At 39.7% G+C, this 24,302-nt stretch overlaps 1 protein-coding gene across 6 annotated transcripts in view; it reads left to right on the top strand.

Annotated features, from left to right (window-relative positions):
- The window catches only part of dst (dystonin), a 642,458-nt gene that overhangs the window by 441,400 nt on the left and 176,756 nt on the right, over nucleotides 1–24,302 (top strand). For all 6 annotated transcript variants that reach the window (XM_043681258.1, XM_043681269.1, XM_043681284.1 and 3 more), the window contains 3 exons: nucleotides 1,019–1,072; nucleotides 11,911–12,146; nucleotides 20,232–20,361. In XM_043681258.1, coding sequence (XP_043537193.1) covers nucleotides 1,019–1,072; nucleotides 11,911–12,146; nucleotides 20,232–20,361 — 420 coding nt within the window. The remainder of the gene's footprint in view (nucleotides 1–1,018; nucleotides 1,073–11,910; nucleotides 12,147–20,231; nucleotides 20,362–24,302) is intronic.

Raw genomic sequence — 24,302 nt, 5'->3', positions numbered from 1 at the left:
ACCAGTCAAATGAATGGTACGTGTGTTACTAGATGAAATCCATTATTATATTGGTTGCTGGGAGTAAGGGATATGGTGGAGCAAAGAGTCAAAAGAGAAAGCCCTGTAGGACTAAATGGCTTGCAATTGATGAGCACAATTGTTGCTGTGTAAGACGACTGAATTTCAGCAACTGGGAATGTTGAACACGTATGAAATTTGTCATATGTTGGAGAATTTCTTAAAAGCTTCTTTCTGAAATCACAATGTGGACCTCGATAACCTTGAGGTGCTTGGCTGGAATGACATAATGTTAAAATAGAATCCATAAAGCCTAATTTGAAGGAAGGCTTTAACCATTTTAAAATGCATCCATTTAGAGTACCACATTCAGTTTTCGGCGCCACTTACCAGGAAGGACATATAGGTCCTGGAAGTGATGCTGACGCTGGAAAATGATACCTTGGCCTAATAGATAAAATCATAAGAAGCAGTTGCATTGACTTGGCTTGAATTCCCTCAAGTGTGGAAGATTATCGGATGATCTAATTGATGTATTCAAAATCATTACAGGAATTGATTAAGTAGAAAGAGAAAAATAACTTCTTCTCATGGAGCAGTGCAGAAGAAAGGTTACATACTCTTAAAATTAAAGCTACAGGCGATGTTAGGATGCACTTCCTTACAAAGGGAAGAGGATGTCCCCAAACCTGGGCTTCAAAAAACTGTTGAAGCTGAGGTGACTGTGAGGCATTAAGAAGTCCAGAACAAAGGCTTGAAAGTGGAATTAGATACAAATCAGCTATGCTTCAGTATCACATGGCATTCAGTTAGAGCAACAACTTTAACTTGAAGTCTTCTGCTTAAAACAATGCAGCAAAAATATTCTGAGAAGGCTTTTTGCAAAGAATCTATTTGTTCTAAGTCTTTTGTTGAGTTTGGTTTGTCTGTAACAGTTTGGAGAGAACTTTATATGACTGCTGACCTTATGTTTGATGCTAATAACAAAGTCTTATTTACCCAATATATTGATCTGTAGGTACACAAGTAGTGAATGGTGGGGGAGCAGTCTCTGCTATCTGCGATTCCAAAGGTAAGCTTTCAAGTTTCACAATTCACTACAGTGTGATCTTGTAATGAAATGTGTAAATGGATTGTCTGAGAGCGTTACTGCTTTTAAAGAAATAGTTCTAAAGAATCTGAACCTTATAAGTTGTATTATCACAAGATCAAAATGTTTCCTGTGTTTCATATTAACATCATATCAATTTCTCTTGTGTTTAAATTTAACACAGTGAGTGAAATCATATGCTAATATGGCCAAAAACATGTATGTGAAAAATCTAAGTGTTCCAATTATTTGTAGGTCATATCTATCTCTAATTAATAAATTTAAAAATCTACATTTCCTTTCTTTGTAGTATGAAGCAGAGTTAAAAAGATCAATAAATCAATTCATTTCTTCTGTAGATATTTTAAAGAGAGATGCTATATAAAGTCGTCTTAGTCTTACTCTGATTAGAGAGACAACTACTGGTGATTTAACTTGAGGCTAACCACATCTCCGGTGAGGGGAGAGGTTGAGAAGGAGGATCCTTGATGGTAACCTCAGCCAGTGCAGGAATTGAGCCTACATTGTTGGCATCATTCTGCATTGCAAACTAGCCATCCAGCCATCTCAGCTAATCAGTTCGAAGTTTTAATGCGGCTGATTTGAGGTTAATTTCTCTGCAGAGGTAATGATGCAATAGGTAAGTTAATGCATATATCATAGGTCATTCATACATTGGTGAGTTGTTTGAGTGACTTTCTTCGAGTCACAACAAAACTATTTCTTCTGTCTTTACAAGAGGAAAGCTGTGGGGGAAACTGGTTATCTGAATTGTCATGCATCATGAAATAGAGCGTTAATGTCGTCTGCAATCAAATAAACAGTTTTCTCCACTGTTGACAAGTTAGTTGGAACTTCTTTTTTTCCAAGCTCCATTGGAATGTTGGGATGAATGATACCCTTCAATTCTGTATCATTGTTTGAATTTTCCTCTGTTTATATGGGTGTCATTGAATTGGGTATTAGTTGTTCTATCATTTGGGCCATGAAACCCATCTTTCTAGCTGTGTTCTTGATTGTGATGTCACTATTAGAAAGTGATGCTTGACTGTGGTCAGTTTTGGGGATCTTCCTCAGGCTGCCAGCTTTGGTTGTATTTGTTAGATGCTGATATAGTAGTAATGTCATTGGAGTCATAGAGTCCTACAGCACGGAGACAAGCCCTTTGGCCCAAAATGTCTATCAATGTTCACACTATTTCCCTGCACTTGGCCCATGTCCTTTTAAGCAATTCAGGAAGCATCCGACGAGCAGCAAAATCGACGTTTCGGGATGAAGGGCTTTTGACCGAAACGTCGATTTTGCTGCTCGTCGGATGCTGCCTGAATTGCTGTGCTCTTCCAGCACCACTGATCCAGAATCTGGTTTCCAGCATCTGCAGTCATTGTTTTTACCATGTCCTTCTAAGCCTTTCTTATCCATGTATTTGTCCAAATACCTTTTAAATGTTGTTAGTACACCCATCTCTATCACTTCGACTACAGTTCATTCCATATGTGTACCACCCTCTGTGTGAAAAGTTTCCCATCAGCTTCTTACCCCTCTAACCTTAAACTGATGCCCTCTAGTCTTTGATTCCCCAACTCTGGGAAAAGGACTGAGTGCATTCACCCTAATCATGCCTCTCATAATCTGATACACTTCTATAAGATCCCCCCCTCAGTCTCCTATGCACAAAAGGAAAATGTCCTAGTTTGTCCAACCTCTCCCGATAACTCAGACCCTTCAGTCCAGGCAACATCCTTGTAAATTTCTCCTGCACTGTTTCCAGTTGAGTAACATCCTTCCAGTAGCAAGGTGACCAAAACTGACTCACCAATGTCCTGTATAACTGCAACATAGCTTCCCAATGTCTATAACTCAGTGCCTGACTAATGAAGGCCAATATGCCAAAAGCTTTCTTCATTGCTCTGTCTACCTGTGATTCCACTTTCAGAAAACCATGCACCTGAACTTCAAGGTCCCTCTGTTCCACTACACTCTTTAAGGCCCTACCATTCACCATGAAACCTCTACTTTAATTTGACTTTCCAAAATGCAAGACCTCACACTTATCTATATTAAATTCCATTTGCCATTTCTCACCCCACTTCCCCAGCTGACCAAGGTTCTGCTGCAGTTTCTGAGAACCTTTCTCACTGTCCACAATAATGCCTATTTTAGTGCCATCTGCAAACTTACTAATCATGCTTTGTACATTCTCATCCAAATCATTCATATAGATAACAAACAGGAATGGGCCCAGCACCGACCCCTGAGGCATTCCACTAGTCACAGGCCTCTAGTCCGATAAGCATCCTTCCACTATTACCCTCTGCTTCCTACCGTCAAGCCAATTGTGTATCTAATTTGGCAGCTCCCCCTCGATTCCATGTGACCTAACCTTCCAGAACAGCCTACCATGTAGAACCTTACCAAAGACCTTACTGAAATGCATATAGACTATGTCTACCACCATGCCCTTGTCAATCTTCCTGGTCACGTCATCAAAGAACTCTAACAAATTTGTGAAGCATGATCTCCCATGCACCAAGCCATGCTGACTACTCCTAATCAAGCCCTGTCATTCCAAATGTATGTATATCTTATCAGAATCTTCTCAAGTAACTTACTGACCACAGATGTTAGGCTTACCGGTCTATAGTTCCCAACTTCATTCTTTGCAGTTCTTCTTGAATAAAGACACAGCATTTGCTACCCTCCAGTCTCCTGGGACCTCACCCTTGGCAAACAATGATGCAAAAATATAGCCAAGGCCCTCACAATTTTTTTCTCCAGCCTCCTGCAGTGCTCTTGGGTATATTTGTTCAGAACAAGAAGACTTATTCAGCTTCATGAATTCTAATGCATCCAACACCTCTTCTGCAGTGCTGTGGACTGTCCCCAAGGCATGAGCACGACCTTTCCCAAGTTCCCAAGTCTCCATGTCTTTCTCCATGGGAAACACAGAGAAGAAATATTCATTAAGGACCTCACCCATCTCCTGCGGTTCTACATATGAATGTTCACGTTGGTCCTTCAGGGGTCCATTTCTCTCACTAATTATTCTTTTTCCTTTAATATACTTAAAAAACCTCTTTAGATTCACCCTAATCATCTCAGCCAAGACTATCTCGTGCCCCTTTTTTGCCCTCCTGATTTCCTTCTTCAGTAAACTCTATATCCCCTATATACCTCCAGGGATTCCCTTGATCCCAGCTGCCTGTACCTGAGCCATACCTCCTCCTTTATTCTGGTCAACGACTCAATATCTCTTGTCATCCAGTGTTCCCTATTCCTGACAACTTTGCCTTTCACCCTCACAGGAACATATAGACCTTGAACTCTAGCTATCTCACTTTTAAAGGCCTCCCACTTGCTGGAGGTCATTTTTACCGCAAAACAAACTTCTCCAATCAACCCCTGCAAGTTTCTGTCTAATTCCATCAAGTTTCGCCTTGTCCCAATTTAGCACTTGAACCCGTGGACCAGTTTTGTACCTCTCCATAACTATCTTAAAATTAATAGAACTATGGTCACTGGTCATAGGAAGGGAAAAGGTTGAGATTCTGCTGGAAGATAACAGAAAATTAGGCAGGAATTTAAAAAGGAGGTCCTCGAGTGTAGTAATATCTGGATTACTCCCAGTGCTATGAGCTAGTGAGGGTAGGAATAGGAGGATAGAGCAGAAAAATGTATGGCTGAGGAGCTGGTGTATGAGAGAAGGATTCACATTTTTGGGTCATTGGAATCTCTTTTGTGGTAGAAGTGACCTGTACAAGAAGGACAGATTGCACCTAAATTGAAAGGGGACTAATATACTGGCAGGAAGCTGCTTGGGAGGATTTAAACTAGTAAGGTGGGGGCGTGGGATGCAGGGAGATAGTGAGGAAAGAGATCAATCTGAGACTGGTATAGTTGAGAAAAGAAGCGAGTCAAACAGTCAGGGCATGCAGGGTCAAGGTGGGACTGATAAATTAAATTTCAATTAGTTCAATGCAAGAGGCCTAACAGGGAAGGCAGATGAACTCAGGGCATGGTTAGGAACATGGGACTGGGATACCATAGCAATTATAGAAATGTGACTCAGGGATGGACAGGACTGGCAGCTTAATGTTCCAGGATACAAATCCTACAGGAAGGACAAAAAGTGAGGCAAGAGAGGAGGGAGAGTAGCGCTTTTGATAAGAGATAACATTACAGCTGTGCCGAGGGAGGATATTCCTGGAAATACATCCAAGGAAGTTATTTGGGTGGAACTGAGAAATAAGAAAGGGATGATGGATCTATAATACAATCCATTATTGTGATTATGGTAGGGGATTTTAATTTTCCAAACATCGACTGGGACTGTCATAGTGTTAAGGGTTTAGATGAAGAGGAATTTTTAACCACGTACAAGAAAATGTTCTGATTCAGTATGTGGATGTACCTACTAGAGAAGGTGCAAAACTTGACCTACTCTTGGGACATAAGGCAGGGCAGGTGACTGAGGTGTCAGTAGGGGAGCACGTGGGGGCCAGTGACCATAATTCTATTCGTTTTAAAATAGTGATGGAAAAAGATAGACCAGATCTAAAAGTTGAAGTTTTAAATTGGAGAAAAGTCAATTTTGACAGTATTAGGCAAGAACTTCCAAAAGCTGATTGGGGCAAATGTTTGCAGGTAAAGGGACGTTTGGAACATGGGAAGCCTTCAGAAATGAGATAACGAAAGTCCAGAGGCAGTATATTCCTGTTAGGGTGAAACGAAAGGCTGGTAGGTATAGGGAATGCTGGATGACGAAAGAAATTGAGGGTTTGGTTAAGATAAAGAAGGAAGCATATGTCAGGTATAGACAGGATAGATCGAGTGAATACTTAGAAGAGTATAAAGGCAGTAGGAGATAGTTAAGAGAGAAATCAGGAGGGCAAAAAGGGTTCATGAAATAGCTTTGGCAATTGGAGTTAAGGAGAATCCAGAGGGTTTTTACAAATATATTAAGGACAAAAGAGTAATGAGGGAGAGAATAGGGCCCCTCAAAGATCAGCAAGGCGGCCTTTGTATGGAGCTGCAGGAGAGGGGGGAGATAATAAACGAGTATTTTGCCTCAGTGCTTACTGTGGAAAAGGACATGGAAGATATAGAATGCAGGGAAATAGATGGTGACATCTTGCAAAATGTCCAGATTACAGAGGAGGAAGTGCTGGATGTCTTGAAACGCAAAGAAGTGGATAAATCCCAGGACCTGATCAGGTGTACCCTAGAACTCTGAGGGAAGCTAGGGAAATGATTGCTGGGCCTCTTGCTGAGATATTTGTATCATTGATCGTGATCTATATGGACTTCAGTGCGGCGTTCAACAAGGTTCCCCATGGGAGACTAGTTTGCAAGGTGAGATTGCATGAAATACAGGGAGAACTAGCCATTTGGATACAGAACTGGCTCAAAGGGAGAAGACAGAGGATGGTGATGGAGGGTTGTTTTTCAGACTGGAGCTTTGTGACCAGTGGAGTGCCACAAGGATCGGTGCTGGGTCCTCTACTTTTTGTATTGACATAAATGTTTTGGATGTGAACATAGCAGGTGTAGTTAGTAAGTTTGCAGATGACACCAAAATTGAAGGTGTTTTGGACAGCGAAAAAAGTTACCTCGGATCACAATGGGATCTTGATCAGATGAGCCAATGCGTTGAGGAGTAGCAGATGAAGTTTAGTTTAGATAAATGCGAGGTGCTGCATTTTGGGAAAGCAAATCTTAGCAGGGCTTATACACTTAATGGTAAGGAGCTAGGGAGTGTTGCTGAACAGAGACCTTGGAGTACAGGTTCATAGCTCCTTGAAAGTGGAGTGGCAGGTAGATAGGATAGTGAAGAAGGTTTGGTATGCTTTCCTTTTTTGGTCAGCGTATTGAGTACAGGAATTTGGAGGTCATGTTGCGGCTGTACCAGACATCAATTAGGTCATATTTGGAATATTGCTGCAATTCTGGTCTTCTTCCTATTGGAAGGATGTTGTGAAATTTGAAAGGGTTCAGAAAAGATTTACAATGATGTTGCCGAGGTTGGAGGATTTGAACTAAAGGGAGAGGTTGAATAGGCTGGGGCTGTTTTCCCTGGAGTATTAGAGGCTGAGGGGTGACCTCATAGAGGTTTATGAGGGGCATGGATAAGGTAAACAGATAAGGTCTTTTCCCTGGGGTGGGGAACTCAGAGCTAGAGGGCATAGGTTTAGGGTGAGAGGGGAAAGATATAATAGAGACCTAAGGGACAGTTTTTTTCACGTAGAGGGTTATGCGTGTGTGGAATGGGCTGCCAGAGGAAGTGGCTAATATTGCAACATTTAAGAGGCATCTGGATGGGTATATGAATAGGAAGGGTTTGGAGGGATATGGGCCGTGTGCCAGCAGGTGGGACTAGATTGGATTGAGATATCTGGTTGGCATGCATGGGTTGGACCAAAGGGTCCGCTATACATCTCTATGACTCTATGGTCCCAAAGTGCTCCCCACTGTCACCTCAGTCACCTGTCCTACCCTCTTTCCCAAGAGTATGTCAAGTTTTGCCCCTTCTCAAGTAGGACACTTTTATATAGTGCTTGAAGAAACTTTCCTGAATGCACTTTACAAATTCCACCCCATCTAAGCCCTTAATGCTATGGCAATTCCAGGCTATGTTAGGAAAATTAGAATCCCCTACTATAACAACCCTATTGCTCCTGCAAGTCTCCCCAAGTCCCTGCATATTTGTTCCTCTAATTCCTGTTTACTAATCGGAGAGCTATAGTACAACCCCAATAATGTCACCATCCCTTTTTATTTCTTAACTCCACCCATAAAGCCTGAGGATGATTCCTCAGTTATTTCATATCTGATTACTGCTGTAATACTCGCCTTCATCAAAAATGCAAATCCCACTCCTTTCTTTCCATCACCTCTGTACTGTCTAAAGCACCTGTACCCTGGTATATTATGCTGCCAGTCCTGTCCCTCCCTTAGCCATGTTTCTATAATGGCTTTAATATCCCAGTCCCATGTACCTATCCATGCCCTGAGTTTTCATCAGCCTTGCCTGTTAAGAGTTGGTACCCAGGGCGTCAGGCTAATGTTCTAGGGACATGGATTCAAATTCCACCATGGTAGATGGTAAAATTTGCATTTAATAAAATCTGGAATCAAAAACTATTCTAATGGAGACCATGTAACTTCAGATCCACAGTAATGTGATTACTCTTAATTGCTCTTCAAATGGCATACAAAGCTAATCAGTTTGAGGGCAATACAGATGGAAACAGATGCTGGCCTTAACAGAAATGCTCATATTGCACTCAGAATAAAAACAAATTTCTAGACGTATAATCAAACGACAGTTTGTCTCTGACCACATTTTCACATTCCACACCAGTGAGCGTCAACCCCTATGATGCCCCAACTTCCCACGTGGCCTCCACTGCCTGTCAATCCTCATGATGCCCACCTCCCTCTGCCAGGCAGCAAATGAATCGTTTCTTCTCAGTAGAACCTTGCCTATTGGAGCAACAGCATTTATATCACTACCCTCTTTTCTAATAAAAAAAAGTGTTTAAAAAAAGAACTAAATGCTGGAATCCCTAGATATTTCCAGATAATCCTGGAAAGTTCATTGACCTGCAGAACTAACCATGATCTTTTGAGCTGTGATTGAGATAGACAGGAAGAAAGGAAGGAAAATACAGAGTTCCCATTAAAATAAGTTATTGCCTTGAAATTAAAACAATGGAATTTAGATGTGGTTGCCCCTTGTATTTTGTCTTATCAGTTGAAGTTTCTTTGGCTCCTGGGAGAATCAGCTATCCTACCTAACTCCATAAAGCCCTTTCATGATGCATTCAGTTTGACATCAGCTCACCTTCTAACAGTTTGGGGATTGAGTGGAGTAAGGCAGGGTCTTATTCCTCTACTTTGACCTTCATTGCTCATCCACTTGACCCATATTTTTCCTGTTGATATGGGAGGAGTGTACGTCCATACACAATCAGGTGGGATCCTCCTCTACATATCAAGACTGAAATCTAAGACAGCTGAAATCTGGTATGTCCCGATCATAGAAACTCTATGCTGCCCTTGTTGCCCAAAATAGAAGACCAGCTTTTGGATCTTTGGTCTCATTCTCCCTCACCGTCAGTGTCAAGCAAACTGTGGTCATGGGACAGGGGTTTATGTCTTCTCCTGCAATTAGACTCAAATAAACACTGCTGGAAACAGTCAGAAAATTCGGTCTACAGTTACAATCTGTTTGTTGATGAAGAGCTCAGCATGTGCATTGGAAAGGCAACCACCATTAAAATGGACCAGGAGAGACAACAAGCTGACCTATAGGACTGAGATGCTTATATCAAAGGCCTCTGTCATCAGCACATTGTATATGGCAGTCAACCCTGGACAAGTTAACACCTACAGGAGAAAAAGACTTAATGACTGCCATCGCTGGTGTCTGCATTGCGTCTCTGGCATCACATGGAAGATAATGTCACCAGTAAAGTAGTCCTTTCTTGGGCAAACATGCCAAGCAATTGCTAGAGCCAGTCAAGCAAAGAAGGCTTTGCTGGTTTGTGCACTTGCACAGAATGAAAAATGGCAGCTTCCCAAAGATATGCTGAACGAGGAGTTAGTTGGTGCCAAAAGTATCCAGCAGAGTGCTCATGACTCCCATTCAAAAGAGACGATAGACATGTTTCAACACCAATCATAACAAGTGGAAAATTTTAGCTGAAATGCAAATAGAGCTTTCATCGGGAGTTTGTCGGTATGGTGATTGGGGTTTTAGAAGCTCCAAAGCAGACATCACCTCTGCAGGCTGGCACAGGGGTATTTACCACCTGAAGATCAACCTTCAGCTTGTCCCTTGCATGTACGCATACATGTGTATACACAAAACTCAACTCAGCAGTGCTGTATTTCCTCCTCCTGTGAGATTTTTCTAATTCATTGAAAATGCAGAAATGGCAACATTTATTCTCCATGCATGCGGAATGCACAAACACCTTAAACAATAATAAAATCTTTAAAATAAGCTTTTTTTTTGCATTCATACTACATGATGATTTAAATGCTAGAAATTTGGACTTTTGAAGCAACACTGTTAAAAGAGGCAGTGGTGTCATTTAAAAAATTTACAGTTCGTGTGGCATCTTTGAAAATACAATTGACAAACACCTATAATATCGCTCGGAAGATCACATTCAAAGTGATGCCAGAGGAAAATAATTGTTTTAAACCAATGCTTTTGGACATAACTGAAGTGCTCCTGGGATGATTTTTCACATATCATAATGTTTTCTTTACAGCCCTGTTGAAATTGTGTTGGTAAACCTATCAATGCCCCAAGGAATCCAAATAAGTGCTGTTACATTTGCAAATGGCTATGAACAGCTATAAACTTTGAAACTATCCCAATTTCATGTACTTTCGTTCAGTTGCGATTTTATTTTCTGCAGTCTCACCATCTGGCCACGTACTGCCGTTTCAAAATGTTTGCAACCAGAAGTGTTGATTTATTTGACTGTGATGAATTCCAAATTGTACTTGGAATCTATTGATTATGTGATTTCAAACATGAATAGTTCTATCTCTTTTACTCCTAATGCAGAATCATGGCCTTTTTCTCCGTTTATATCTTAATCTCACTGAAACCAGGACTTTCAATTCTTTTAAGATCATATGGAACAAAAGATCTAAATGAGTTCTCAACAATTATTCCAGTTAAAGTAAAAACAAACCTAAAAATATTTGTATCTTCAAGAGCACTTCTGCCCAACTAGATTGTTGAAGCACATGGTGAAAAAACAAAGGCTCGTGAAGCTACAATTCCAAAAAAAGGAAAATGCATCATCATCCAACAAATGAATATACACTGGTAGTTAAGTAATTTGACAGAAGGTTTCACAATGCCAGGTTCCATAGCACTGAACTAACATAACTACTCAAAATTGAAAACTTTCCTTATCATTTTAAAAAATATTGCTATTCAGTTGCTACAGTTTGTAAAAGACATAATTTTAAAAGTTTGCATTTGATTTCAGTATGTACTATTAAATCCAAGAACATTTACTGATATTGTGCTAATTTGTCCCAAGGTCTTCTCTCCTGCCCCCTCATACTACATTTTAGAAGAGAAAGATTTTAAAAATGAAAAAAAAAGAGATAAAGGCAATTCAGGGTAATTTGAATAATTATTTATCAGAGTATTTTATGCAAATTGCATTCCATTTACAGAAATTGGTTGCAACCAAAAGGTGTCATGATCCACAACTAAAAAGCACAGGAGTGTGATGGAATACTCCCCACTTGCCTGGGCAAGTGCAGACCAGCAACATTTTAGAAGCTTGACCCCACCATCTAGCATTAAAGCAGCTATATTGACACCACATCCATAGAAACCATTACTGACAGTAATCATTAAACACAAGACTATTTCAATTAGAACCCTCAATGCTAAAATCTAAATTATTTGCTTCTCTTTTGAAACCACAGCTTGCAATAGAGTAAATAATAATAGAAATTTCACACTTCATTGGGCGCAATTTCTGCAATATATTCAAAAGCCAACACTATATCTGGATGAGTTTGTTTTCAGCTCTTATAACAGGAACTGGATGTAAATAATATCCACCATATTTAGGGTAATGGCTCTTAACCTTCAGTGGAACTACTTTAGGTGTAAGATTGGAAATTACACCTGACTTGTTCTGAATTTGTTAGAAGTCACAAAGCTCAGAAGGACAAATTTTCGACTGAATGCACTTTTTGTGTTTGCATGCACTAGATAATACTGAGTATTTGAGTTAGGGCAGGTCTTAATAATGAACTATGTTTCCTGGCTACAGAGCTAATTGCTATCCAGCAGGACATTGCAGATGTGAATCATCAATATGAAAAGATGGGAGGCTTGCTGAAGGACAAGGAGAATCAATTGGAAACTATGCTAGCTCAGAGACAGGAAATTCAGGAAGAGGCCAATTTGGTGAAGGAATGGTTGGAGTCGATGGATAGAAGAGCAGCATCATGGGATACATTGCCAACTGAGACTGAATCTATAAAGGAACAAGTTGAACAGCAAAAGGTATGTGTGGTATAAAACATATGTTTGTTTCAGTTAAAGATGTGAATGGAGTGCCAAACTTTGATTAAGTAATCTCTTTTTTTAAAAAAAAACCTTTTTAAAGATGAATCTCAGAACACAATTTATTGAGGTGGTAGTTTCAAAAATAGGGAATCTCATGGGTTTGTATCACTAATTTCACTTTTCCCTGTACCCTTTTACTTAATTTGTTTACCCTATAAGTTGCTGACCGTGATATGATTTGATTTATTGTTGTCACATGTACCTAAGTACAGTGAAATGTTTTGTTTTATGAGCAGTACAGGCAGAGAATAAGGCAAGGACAAAACAGAAGTTGCAGGAAAAGCTCAGGCACTGCTGAGGCATTTCTGAGGAAGGGTCACCCGACCCGAAATGTTAACTTTGATTTCTCTTCATAGGTGCTGCCAGACCTGCTGAGTTTTTCTCGCAACTTCTGTTTTGTTTCTGATTTACAGCATCTGTAGTTCTTTTCGGTTTTATAGCAAACGAGGACGTATAGATCATAGGATGCTTAGACAGAGTGAAGCATACAAGATCATAGCAGAAAAGCAGGTCAGCATTAGATTTGAAAACTGATAGCAGTGCAGGAGCTTTTGGACCTGATAAATGACAAAACCAACAGTCTATATTTGCAATGACATTAAAGGTTGAGAAAAACACAGAAGTAATGAAGAAGTGGGTAGAGTTAAATCAGATAGAGACAGAGATATCCATAGATGAAGAAAAAAAGTGGATTAAGAAAAAGAAAATGAGACAAAACAGAAAATAAGGGGAAAAATGTAAAATTTGGCATTTTAACATTTCTAGTAGTTGACTGTCTACAGGAATGAGATTGAATGTTTAAGTTGTTTTGTTTCTGGGCCAAGATTTGATTGGCTTTGCATTAACAATTGGCACATTGTTAAAGAAGTATTTACACTCTATTATCAGCCCTGACTACTTGTGGTGAGTTTAATAGACAATTACTGTCCAAAATCAGCAATTCTTAAAAGTAGGAGGAAGGTAATGGCAAAATCTTGGTTGTGCAAACCAAAGAGGGTAGTAATGTCAATCTACCAACAAGGTTTGGGGCCTACAGTACAGACGTGTCATAACATGTCTGAACAGGTTGATTAAGAATACGTATTTCTATATTTTTGGAATAATTTGCAAATCTATTAAAAAAACAGTGAGCATTGTTGCAGTTATTTTTCCATAACAATCTCGCTCAATAAATAATTGTTAGTTATCTTGGACATCCTATTTTAATGTAGTTTGATCATCTTTAAGCTGCAGTTATGTTAACTTGCTTTGGATACAATTAGTTACAATATATTGATGGTGCCGAAGGTAAAAGTATTAGGGTATTGTGACTATGTGACCATGAATAGGATGTAGATTTGCTCAATTTGCTGCAAAACAATTTTCTAATCCTTCCTTGGCAATCGCAGGGGAGAATAATAGAATAGAGGTGGTACTGGAAACAATACATTGTGGTGCCTGCCCGTGCACTGATAACCGCATTCTGTGCACCACGTTTCACACTGAAATCTGCTGTGATCAGTGCCCCTTGTGTCATGAATGTTGTGCTTGTGACATCAGTGTCATTGAAACCATGACTTTAAAGTAAAGTTGAAGTGGTGGATGTGGTAGGATGATTGTGATCCAGCTACGAGAAAGGATGTCAACTAACTCAGCCAACAATTATTACATTCTGCCAAGAGGCTCTTAAGAGCTTAGGCTTGGCATTTAAATGCAGCCACAATCAGTGTGAAATTAATTTTGAAGTAAAATTAGAAACCTGCAACCAGAATATAGAACATCGTACAGCACAGAAACAGACTCTTCAACCCACTATATATGTGCCAACCATGATGCCATTCTAAACTAATCCCATCTTCCCACACATGGTCCTTTTCCCTCTATTTCTTGCCTGTTCATATGTCTGTTTAAGTGCTTCTCAAATGTTACTATTGTATCTGCTTTTACCACCTCTCAGGTACCTACCGCTGGGTATAAAAACCTTGCCTCGCACAGCTCCTTTAAACTTGCCCCCTCTAATATTAAAACCCCACACTATTTGCCATTTCCATGCTGTAAAAAAGTCTCCCAACTGTCCACCCTATCCAAGCCTTTCATAATTTGATATACTGTCAACTCTCTAAAGCCTCCACATCTTTCCTCTAGTGTGGCAACCAGAACTTCATACGTTATTCCAAATGTGACCTAGTTGAAGTTTTATCCAGTTTAATTCAAACATGGACAAAAGAGCTGAATTCCAGACTTGAGATGAGAGTGACAGCTCTTGGCATTAATGATGCATTCAACTGAGTGTGGCATCAAGGAGCTGTAGGAAAGCTGGAAGCAATGGTATCAGGCGCAAACTCTCCACTCAGTGGAGTCATAGGAAGCACCTAGGAAGATAGTGATGGTCATTGGAGGTCTGTCATCTCAGCTCCAAGACATCTCTGCAGGAATTTTTCAGGATAGTGTCTTAGGCCCATGCATCTTCAGTTGTTTTATCAATGGCCTTCCCTCTACCGTAAGGTCCGAAGTGGGAATGTTCGCTGATGATTGCATAATGTTCAGTACCATTCATGACGTCTCAGATACTGACGAACTTCATATTCAAATGCAACAAGATCTGAGCGATAGCCAGGTTTGGACTGACAAGTGGCAAGTAGCATTCGTATCACACAAATGCCAGGCTATGGCCATCTCCAATAAGAGATAATCTAACCATCGTCCCTTGACTTTCAATGGTGTTACCATCACCGAATCCCCAACTTTCAACATCCCAGGGGTTACCATTGATCATAAACTCAACTGGACTCGCCACATAAACACAGTGGCTACCAGAGCAGGTCAGAAGCTAGGAATACTGCGGCAAGTGCTCACCTTTGATGCCCCAAAGCCTGTCTACCATCTACAAGGCACAAGTCAGGAGTCAGGGTGCAGCTCCAACAACACCCAGGAAGCCTTACATCATCCAAGACAAAGCAGCCGCTTGATCGGTACTATAGTCACAAGCATCCACTCCCTCCACCATCAACACTCAGTAGCAGCAGTGTCTACTATCCACAAGATGCACTGCAGACATTCATCGAAGACCCTTAAGACAGCTCCTTCCAAACCCATGACCACTTTCATTGAGGAGGAAAGGCAGTAAGTGAATGGGTACACCACCACCTGCAAGCTCCCCTCCAAGTCATTTACTATCCTGACTTGGAAATATATTGCCGTTCCTTCATTCTTGCTGTGTCAAAATCCTAAAATTTCCTCCATAAGGCATTGTGGGTCAACCCACAGCAGGTGGACTGCAATGGTTCAAGAAGGCAGCTGACCACCTCCTCAAAGGCAACTAGGGACAGGCAATAAATGCTAGCCAACTGGCAAATCCACATCTCATGAGTAAATAGAAAGAAAAGATTAGTTGCCAACTTTTATGTTCAGTGCCCCAGTCGATGAAGACAAGCATGCCATATGTCTTCTTTACCACCTCATCCACCTGTGTTGCCAGTTTCAGGGAATTATGGACTTGCACTCCTAGGTCCCTCTGTATACCAATCTTACTATTTACTGTATACTTTCCTCTTGCATTTGACCTCCCAAAATGCAACACCTCACACTGGTCCAGATTGAACTCCAAATGCTATTTCTCTACCCAACTTTCCAACTGACCTACCTATATTGTGCTTTATCCTTTGACAACCTATCTCACTATCCATAACTCCTCCAGTTTTCATGTCGTCTGAAAACTTACTAATCAGATCACCTAAATTTTCTTTCAAATTATTTGTGTGTGTTACAAACAACAAAGGTCCCTGCACTGATCGTGGCAGAACACCACTGGTCAGAGAATACCAATCAGAAAAGCACTTGTCCACAACTACCCTCCATTCTTTGTATCCTGGTAAACATTATCCTGCTCTGCCTGAGATTGGACCAATCCAGAAGAAGTGGCTGGGCTAGAAGTGAAGCAGTGCTAGAAGTGAATGCAGTTAATGGTAGTTGTCATATAACAGTACCGTTGTAGAGTATTGTCAAGACACTATCCGATAAGTCTGCTGATATGAATCCACCTCTCAAATTGAAGAAGGTTTTTTTCAATATAACTGAATTATCCATTGCTTCATGTGGGTGAACTAGCTGTTCTTTTAGACCAAAAGAATTTATTTGGGCGTAATAATCTTGATGTCCCAAAACACGTTGCAGTCATTGTCATAAAGTACAAAATGTTAACAATCACCTTGAACACAGCCAATTCCCACATACAGCAATCCATTAATAACCAGATAATCAATTTTGCAGATAACCTGTGACCTCATGCCTCTGTTGAAAATTGACCACTGAGTCATGGCTGACCCCTGCGATGTCTTAAAATATGCCCTGCAGAGGCAATATTGAACATTTGAAATTGTTTAATAGTGAGGGAAAGTGAATATTCTTGTAGTTATTTTGACAAATTAAAATAATTCCCCACCAACTACTCCAAGATTGATATTAAAACTGGTATTCAGCCAGTTGTTCAATGCATCACCATGTAGAGTACACTCACAGTAACACATTTCTTTTGGTATGGTGTACAAAAAAAGAGTTTTAATCAACCCTTTTGGAGAAGTTATGACATACCTCCAGGGTAGGTGGGACTTGAATCTGGAGCTTTTGACTCAGAGGTAGGACCCTTACCACTGTACCATTCTGATGTACAAGTTACCCATTGCCTTTATGATTCAGTTTGACAGAGGTCAATAATCATCAATGTTAACTTATTGCCTAATGTTCAAGAATTCCTAATTCAAATTGCATGAATATTTTCAAAGGAGAGGTGACAGAAAGACAGTTTTGGTGTTAATGGTCTTATATCTTTAATCACACTCCCCCAAAGACATCTCTGTCTTACATTTTACATCTCAAAGTTTATATGGTAATTAAAGATAGTTTTAACATAGTTTTAATATATACAATCTTTGTATCCACCTTTAAAAAATGTTCAAATAAATATATATGATGAAGATTAAACTCTCAGTCCAGTGTAATTTTGCAACAGGATGGAATGCCTTTACCTCAATCTATAATAGGAAGCCTTAATATCAGGACCTCCATTTTCAACAGTCAACTTGTGACCTGCATGCGTGTTACTTTTCATTCATTAGAGCTTTAACACTTGCTGTTGTAACCTTCCAAAACAATCAGTCATTGCTGAATATTATGGTGAGAAAAGAGAGTTCTTGATTATAATAATGGCCCCTTTTTTCTCAAGGTCCAGTTTGGAGTAAGCAATCAAACAAGTGCAAGATTAGCAAAGGCCAGCAGTAAGGCCATTTCACACTTTGCTCTCTCTGCAGTATTATCAGAGAGCTTGCTCCTGGCAAAAAATTTCAAATCCTCTTCCTGCTTCAATTCTGCTTTAAATTTCACACCTCAATTGTTCGATTAATTTGGTGATTCCCTTCACACTAATTGCTCAGTTCATGAGGTTTGTTCTATATCACTTAGTTGTTTCAATCAGAAAGTGGAGACAACACATTATTCAAACTTTGTTGTTGGTTGAAGGGCTGAAAGAAGAATTGTGAGGATGGAGGAACATTTATGGCAGTTGGGACAGAATTCGATGAGAACTTTTTTTTACAAAGTGAGTTGTTATAATGTAGATCCTTAAAGAGTGGTGAAAGCAGATTTAAAAGTAAATTTTAAAAGGGAATTGATTGATTTAAATGGGGAAAGCCTGCAGAAAGCTCCAACAAAAACTAATTCTGGTGTCCTCCAGCATGGATCGAAGTTCAGCTGGTAATAGAAAAGAGAAATGGGCTTTGGGCCTTTTACTTCAAAGGGAATGAAGTATTTATAAAAAAAGAGGACGGTCTTGTTAAATCTACAAAAGGTATTAGGTAGACCTAGAAAGCTATGAACAGTTTGATCCCCTTTCCAAGGGAAGATGTACTGGCATTGGAGGCAATCCAGAGAAGGTTCACTTGTTTGATCCTCGGTGTGGAAACACTGTCTTATGAGGAAACATTGAGTAGTTTGGGCCTATATTCATTGGAATTTGGAAGAATAAAAGGCAATCTTATTGAAACACATAATATTCTTAGGAAATCTAACAGGATACTTGTGGAATGTTGTTTCACCTTGTGGAAGAGTCTAGGACCAAAGTGCATAATCTCAGAATAAGAGGTTGCTCAGTTAGGGCAGAAATGAGGAGGAATTTCTTCTGAGGGTGGTGAATCTGTTATTTTCTTTACTGCAGAGGATTGTCAAGGCTGGGTTGTTAAATATATTTAAGACTGAGAGAGAAACAAAGTTCTCATCAGTAAGAAAATCAAGGATTATAGGGAAAAGCAAGAAAGATTATCAGGTCAGCCATGCTCTCATTGAATGATGGAGTGGGCTTTGATAGGTTAAATGGCCTACTTCTGCTACTTCATCTTACAGTCTTCTGGAACAAATATTTACAAAGGAAAATTTTGCAGGGCTATGAGGAAAGAACAGGAGGTGGATCTAATTGTTCAGCTCTTCCAAAGAGCCAGTACAGGCAAGTTGGGACCTCCTCTGTGCTGTTAGATTCTAAGAAGCTAAGCTATGATCCTGTTCCATTCCTTGTCATGGCCTAGCCAAATTATGATGGCATGTTATATACAATATAACGTGAATATACAAAACTGATACGTAGGCAAAAACTAGCTAGCTACGTTGTTAAGCTCATCTTACAGTTACATCAAATGAGGGAACAAAATAACAGGAAAGCTCATTGAGAAGATGGATATGAACAATACATACTCATCAATAGTTGAATAAAAAGTCTCTCCATATAGAGTCATAGAGATGTACAGCATGGAAACATACCCTTCGGTCCAACCCATCCATGCCGACCAGATATCCCAATCCAATCTAGTCCCACCTGCCAGCACCCGGCCCATATCCCTCTAAACCCTTCCTATTCATATACTCATCCAAATACCTCAATTAATATTGCTGATTCTAATGAAGACTAAAGCTCAAATCAGTTACTAGAAATACCTGGCTTATGCAAAAGCATTTTTATTTCTCGAGGTGAAAAAAGAAAACTTTTATTGAAGTGGGGCGGGGTGCAGGTCTCCATTTTTTACCTCACATGTTTGTAGAAAGTCACCTATTCTGGTGCCCCATAAAATAAAAATTACAGCATTTGTCAGGATGCCCAAAGAATCTAACAGTGGGTGATACCTTGGTCTGTATGTTGGTAATGAGAAATGATCACCAAGATTCTCCAGAATACCACAAACATTTTCACTTTGTTCTTAACTGTTAAAGCTGAAAATGTGTTGCTGGAAAAGTGCAGCAGGTCAGGCAGCATCCAAGGAGCAGGAGAATCGACGTTTCGGGCATGAGCCCTTCTTCAGGAATGAGGAGAGTGTGCCAAGCAGGCTAAGATAAAAGGTAGGGAGGAGGGACTTGGGGGAGGGGCGTTGGAAATGCGCTAGGTATTTCCAAGTCCCTCCTCCCTACCTTTTATCTTAGCCTGCTTGGCACACTCTCCTCATTCCTGAAGAAGGGCTCATGCCCGAAACGTCGATTCTCCTGCTCCTTGGATGCTGCCTGACCTGCTGCGCTTTTCCAGCAACACATTTTCAGCTCTGATCTCCAGCATCTGCAGTCCTCACTTTCTCCTCTTAACTGTTAAACACTGCCTCCTATGAAAATGGTTTGGCTCCCTGTTCACTGAGTGTTACTGCTGTGATTAAAATATTTTAAGTACTTGTTTTAAAATATTTAGGATAAAAGAAGAATGTTTAAAAATAGTAGAAATGTAAAGCTCTAATTAGTTTGGCTCCTGCAAAAAAAGAAATTCAGTTGTTTGCTATAAATATTCCATTGAATAATTTTGTGCCTCGTGTTTTTAGTATGAGGAATTTTAGAGTAATATGCTTCATTAAATGAAATGTATATTTGATAAACAATGTACTTGCACCTTGTTATCTATCTGATCTTAACCAAATGAAGTAGTTTTTTGATTCATGTGCTTTTCAGTTGTGTTTAAATGGCAGATTGGAAACAAAGCCATCTTGACCTTGTTTAAATCTTAGCAATTCTGTTTTGCTGCAGATATTTGAAGCTGAATTGAACCAAAACACTGGCAAGGTTGGACAAGTGAAAGAAAGGTTGGCATTATTGCTGGAGGAGAACACTGACGCTCCAGAAGCTGGGAAATGGAGGCAGATGCTGGATTATATAAGTAATGTGTCAATTTGCTTTTTAGATAACAATATAGAAGTTTTACTGTAATGTTAATTATTCAATGTGTTAAATAGCTAAGCTGTCATGCATTCTCTCTTAGTTAAAGCCATTAGAATTATTTTGCTTGAGCTGAGATGGTATGGTGGATTAAATACTGTGCGCTTTTACCTTTGGAACCATCTGGGACATAACAACATAAGAACAGGAATAGGTTCCACACTTTGAGCCTGTTTCACCTTTAAGTTCAATCATGAGTCATCTGCACCTAATCGTAATTTACTCAACTTTGATTCACAAGCTTTAAACTCCACTAAATGTTGGTTGACCCCAGTCTTGCAAGTTAGATTGACCTCCCAGTTTCCAAAGCACTTTGGCAGAAGGAGTTTCAGATTTCTAGTAGTGTCAAAAATTCCTTCCAGATTTCACTCCTAAGTGGTCTAGCTCTAATTTTAAGATTCAGAGCACTTAATCTTTCACAATAGCAAGAGTATTCTGTGGATGCTAGAAAATGGTTTGTTGGAGCGAATGGACACTTTCTTAGTTTGCAGCTAGGTTTTTGTTTTGTTGCAGACTTTGGATGCACAGAACTGAAAATTGTTCCTTACTCAAGAACTTAACTGTTCAAACTGAGGCAACGAACTTTGTGCTGGAAACTTACTTTTGTTGTGCTTTGCCAAAATATAGCAGAAAAGCAAATGTTTCAAATCTGAAATAAAAACAGAAAATTCTAGAAGTGCAATAGAAAGTTGGCCGAGAAGTCAACCTTCAAAACCTTTGGAAAATTCCTCCAATAACTCGTGGGCTGAGTATCAATGTAAACCACCGGTGTAGTGGGGGAGGGGGGGGCACCATTTTGAATTGTGATCTGCATCCAATGCAGAGCATGGGTATATCTTAAACTCCTGCACATTTTCACAACACAATTCGTATCACCTACTTGAACACTTGTGCCCAAGTACAAGGTACCAGGAAGTAAAACATGAATATTAGGTGAATATTGAGCTAACTACTATTTCAAGGACAGCCTGAATGGCTGAAAAAAAGGGGTCCACATGTATACTGAGTATGTACAAAATCCAGTTTTAGAAAAAATGGGATCTTGTACCCTGGATTGACTTGCTAGCTGTGATTTATGGGACATGAGACTGGCAGCATCTGTGGAGAGAAAACCAGAGTTGGAACTGCTGAAAGGGGATTGACCTGAAACATTAACTCTGTTTCTGCTTTTCTCAGAGGCTGCCCTTAACTTTGATATTTTGTAAATGATTTGAATTTATATTGTGCCTTTTACAATCTCTTGACATTCCCAAGTCCTTCACAGTCTGAGTTATAACTGCATTATTTTAAGAATTAACATATGAACAGAAGTAAAAAGTAAGGTTCATCTGCTTACTAGTTAGTTACCACAATATCAGTTAACTCCCATGATCTTGTAAACCTAATCTGGCATGAAAGCACAATTTTATATTGCTGAAATGCACAAACTTCACTGTACTATGAAACAAACCTTTTGGGAAAGTGCTGACCCTTTTGTTTAATGCACAAACAGACCTGTGTATTCTTAATTTAAATGCAGCCATCATGGGGCTGCTTTCTTGTGACCTCTTCATCATTCCTCTTATAATATTTTAAGATTTACTCTGCAGTAAATAGCTTCCTTGTCTCTTTTGTCAAGATGACGAGTTGCATACACAGACGTTCTCAGTGAAACACCAGTGCTTAACCAAATGTAACTGCTGCAAAAAGAATAAAGGCTTTAGCACAAATAAATAGACAAAACATAAATAGGAATTGTAAGAAAGTTTAATTCAATAGAAATGCTCTTATGAAAAGGGTATTTTTCTCTGTTGTACAGTGAATGGTTAGTTTTGAATGCCTGACATACCTGCCATTTGCATCTGTATCTCTTTTGAGCTGCTTCCTTTATGCAATTTTGTTTGTGTTCAACAGTTACTGCAAAGTCCTTTTCCCAAGTGGATCTCCATTTACTTCACCTTATTCTGCTACATTGATTAGATTACTTACTTACAGTGTGGAAACAGGCCCTTTGGCCCAACAAATCCACATCGACCCTCCGAAAAGCAACCCACCCAGACCCATTCCCCTACATTTACCCCTTCACCTAACACTACGGACAATTTAGCATGGCCAATTCACCTAACCTGCACATTTTTGGACTGTGGGAGGAAACCGGAGCACCCGGATGAAACCCACGCAGACACAGGGACAATGTGCAAACTCCACACAGACAGTTGCCTGAGGTGGGAAGTGATCCCGGGTCTCTGGCGCTGTAAGGCAGCAGTGCTAACCACTGTGCCACTATAGTTCAACTTGTAATCTACTGTAGAAGTGGCTGCTGTAAAATTAATGTTTGAGCCAATGAACTCTCTCTCATTGTTTCTTCCATGATTTCTTCACTTGCCTCTTTCCCCTTCAACCTATCTCTTTATCTAACTTTTTCTTTTCTCCTGTCTCTCTCCCTCCCACTTTACCCCCATTTTTCAACTTGCTCCCATTTTACCCACCAGCTCCACACCATTTCAGGCCCTTGATACCCCTCTCATTTTCACCATCACAATTCCACCCCATCTCTCTCTCCATCTCACATTTTCCCCTTGCCCCGACTTCCCTGTCTTCACCACATATTGTCAGCAAATGTCTTCTTTGCAGTCTTAGCAGAAAAGATAAATCTGATGTATAGAAAATTAAGATATTTATCTGGAACTGCAAAATGCACCACAACAGATCTCAAATCAAGTGATGAAAGTTGAGCATGTGGTGAACACTGACCTGCGGTCATTTCTCTTTTTTTCTTTAAAGGCTATCAAAACCATTACATAATTTAATGCAATAGGACATTTTCATTTCTTATGATATTGCACTCCATACATTTCATTATTTAATTTATTTCCATTGTGAAAAATGTTAAGTGATATATATTTTTGTTTCTTGTGTTCTGGCAAAACTTCAAAACAAACCTCAAGTTGCTCTGTAAGTTGACTGCTACTCACTTTTTTAAAAAAAATCCTTTATTTAATCAAGACTAGATTGAAATCCAATCTCCTCCTCCTCCTCCTGAAAAAAGCTCTCATGCTACTTTTGTTCCCAGATATTATGCTTGAAGCTTGTTTATTTAACAGAATTGCATTGGCAATGATACATGAGTTTGACAAAAGATGATTAAGAATTCAGTGTTAAGACATTCAGTTTTATGACCATCATCTGGATAAACTGAGAAGTCAGTGTTGCATTTCATGGTTCCTTCACACAAACTTGGCAAACTCACATCCAGCACTAGTAAACTATAATTCATTTGAACACTGTAAAGGATATACTTTTGATACACACTATCTATTATATATACAAATATATCTACACAAAGAAACATGTATATTGCAGCAAACAGGTTCACTTAGCATTCAGCTTTACAATGTTATTCTCAGCTGCACAAGCATCCTTAACTATTTCCTGGTGACAAGCTGTTTTGTATCCTGGTTCTCTGAACATTTACATAATGCATTGAGTATAGGAGTTGGGAGGTCATGTTGCGGCTGGACAGGACATTGGTTGGGCCACTTTTGGAATACTGCGTTCAGTTCTGGTCTCCCTTCCACAACATCTTTCATGTGAAACTTGAAAGGGTGGAGAAAAGATTTACACGGATGTGGGCATGGAAAGGGTGAATAGCCTAGACCTTTTTCCCAGGATAGGGGAGTCCAGAACTAGAGGGCATAGGTTGAAGGTGAGAGGGAAAAGATATAAAAGGGACCTAAGGGATAACTTTTTCATGTGGAGGATGGTGTGGGTATGGAATGAGCTGCCAGAGGAAGTGGTGGAGGCTGGTACAGTTATAACATTTAAAAGGCATCTAGATGGGTATCTGAAAGGGAAGCGATATGGGCCAAATGCTGGCAAATGGGACTAGATTAATTAAGATAT

Source organism: Chiloscyllium plagiosum, chromosome 3, assembly GCF_004010195.1.
Source record: "Chiloscyllium plagiosum isolate BGI_BamShark_2017 chromosome 3, ASM401019v2, whole genome shotgun sequence".
Lineage (NCBI taxonomy): Eukaryota > Metazoa > Chordata > Chondrichthyes > Orectolobiformes > Hemiscylliidae > Chiloscyllium > Chiloscyllium plagiosum.
This window is presented reverse-complemented; position numbering and strand designations above follow the sequence as displayed.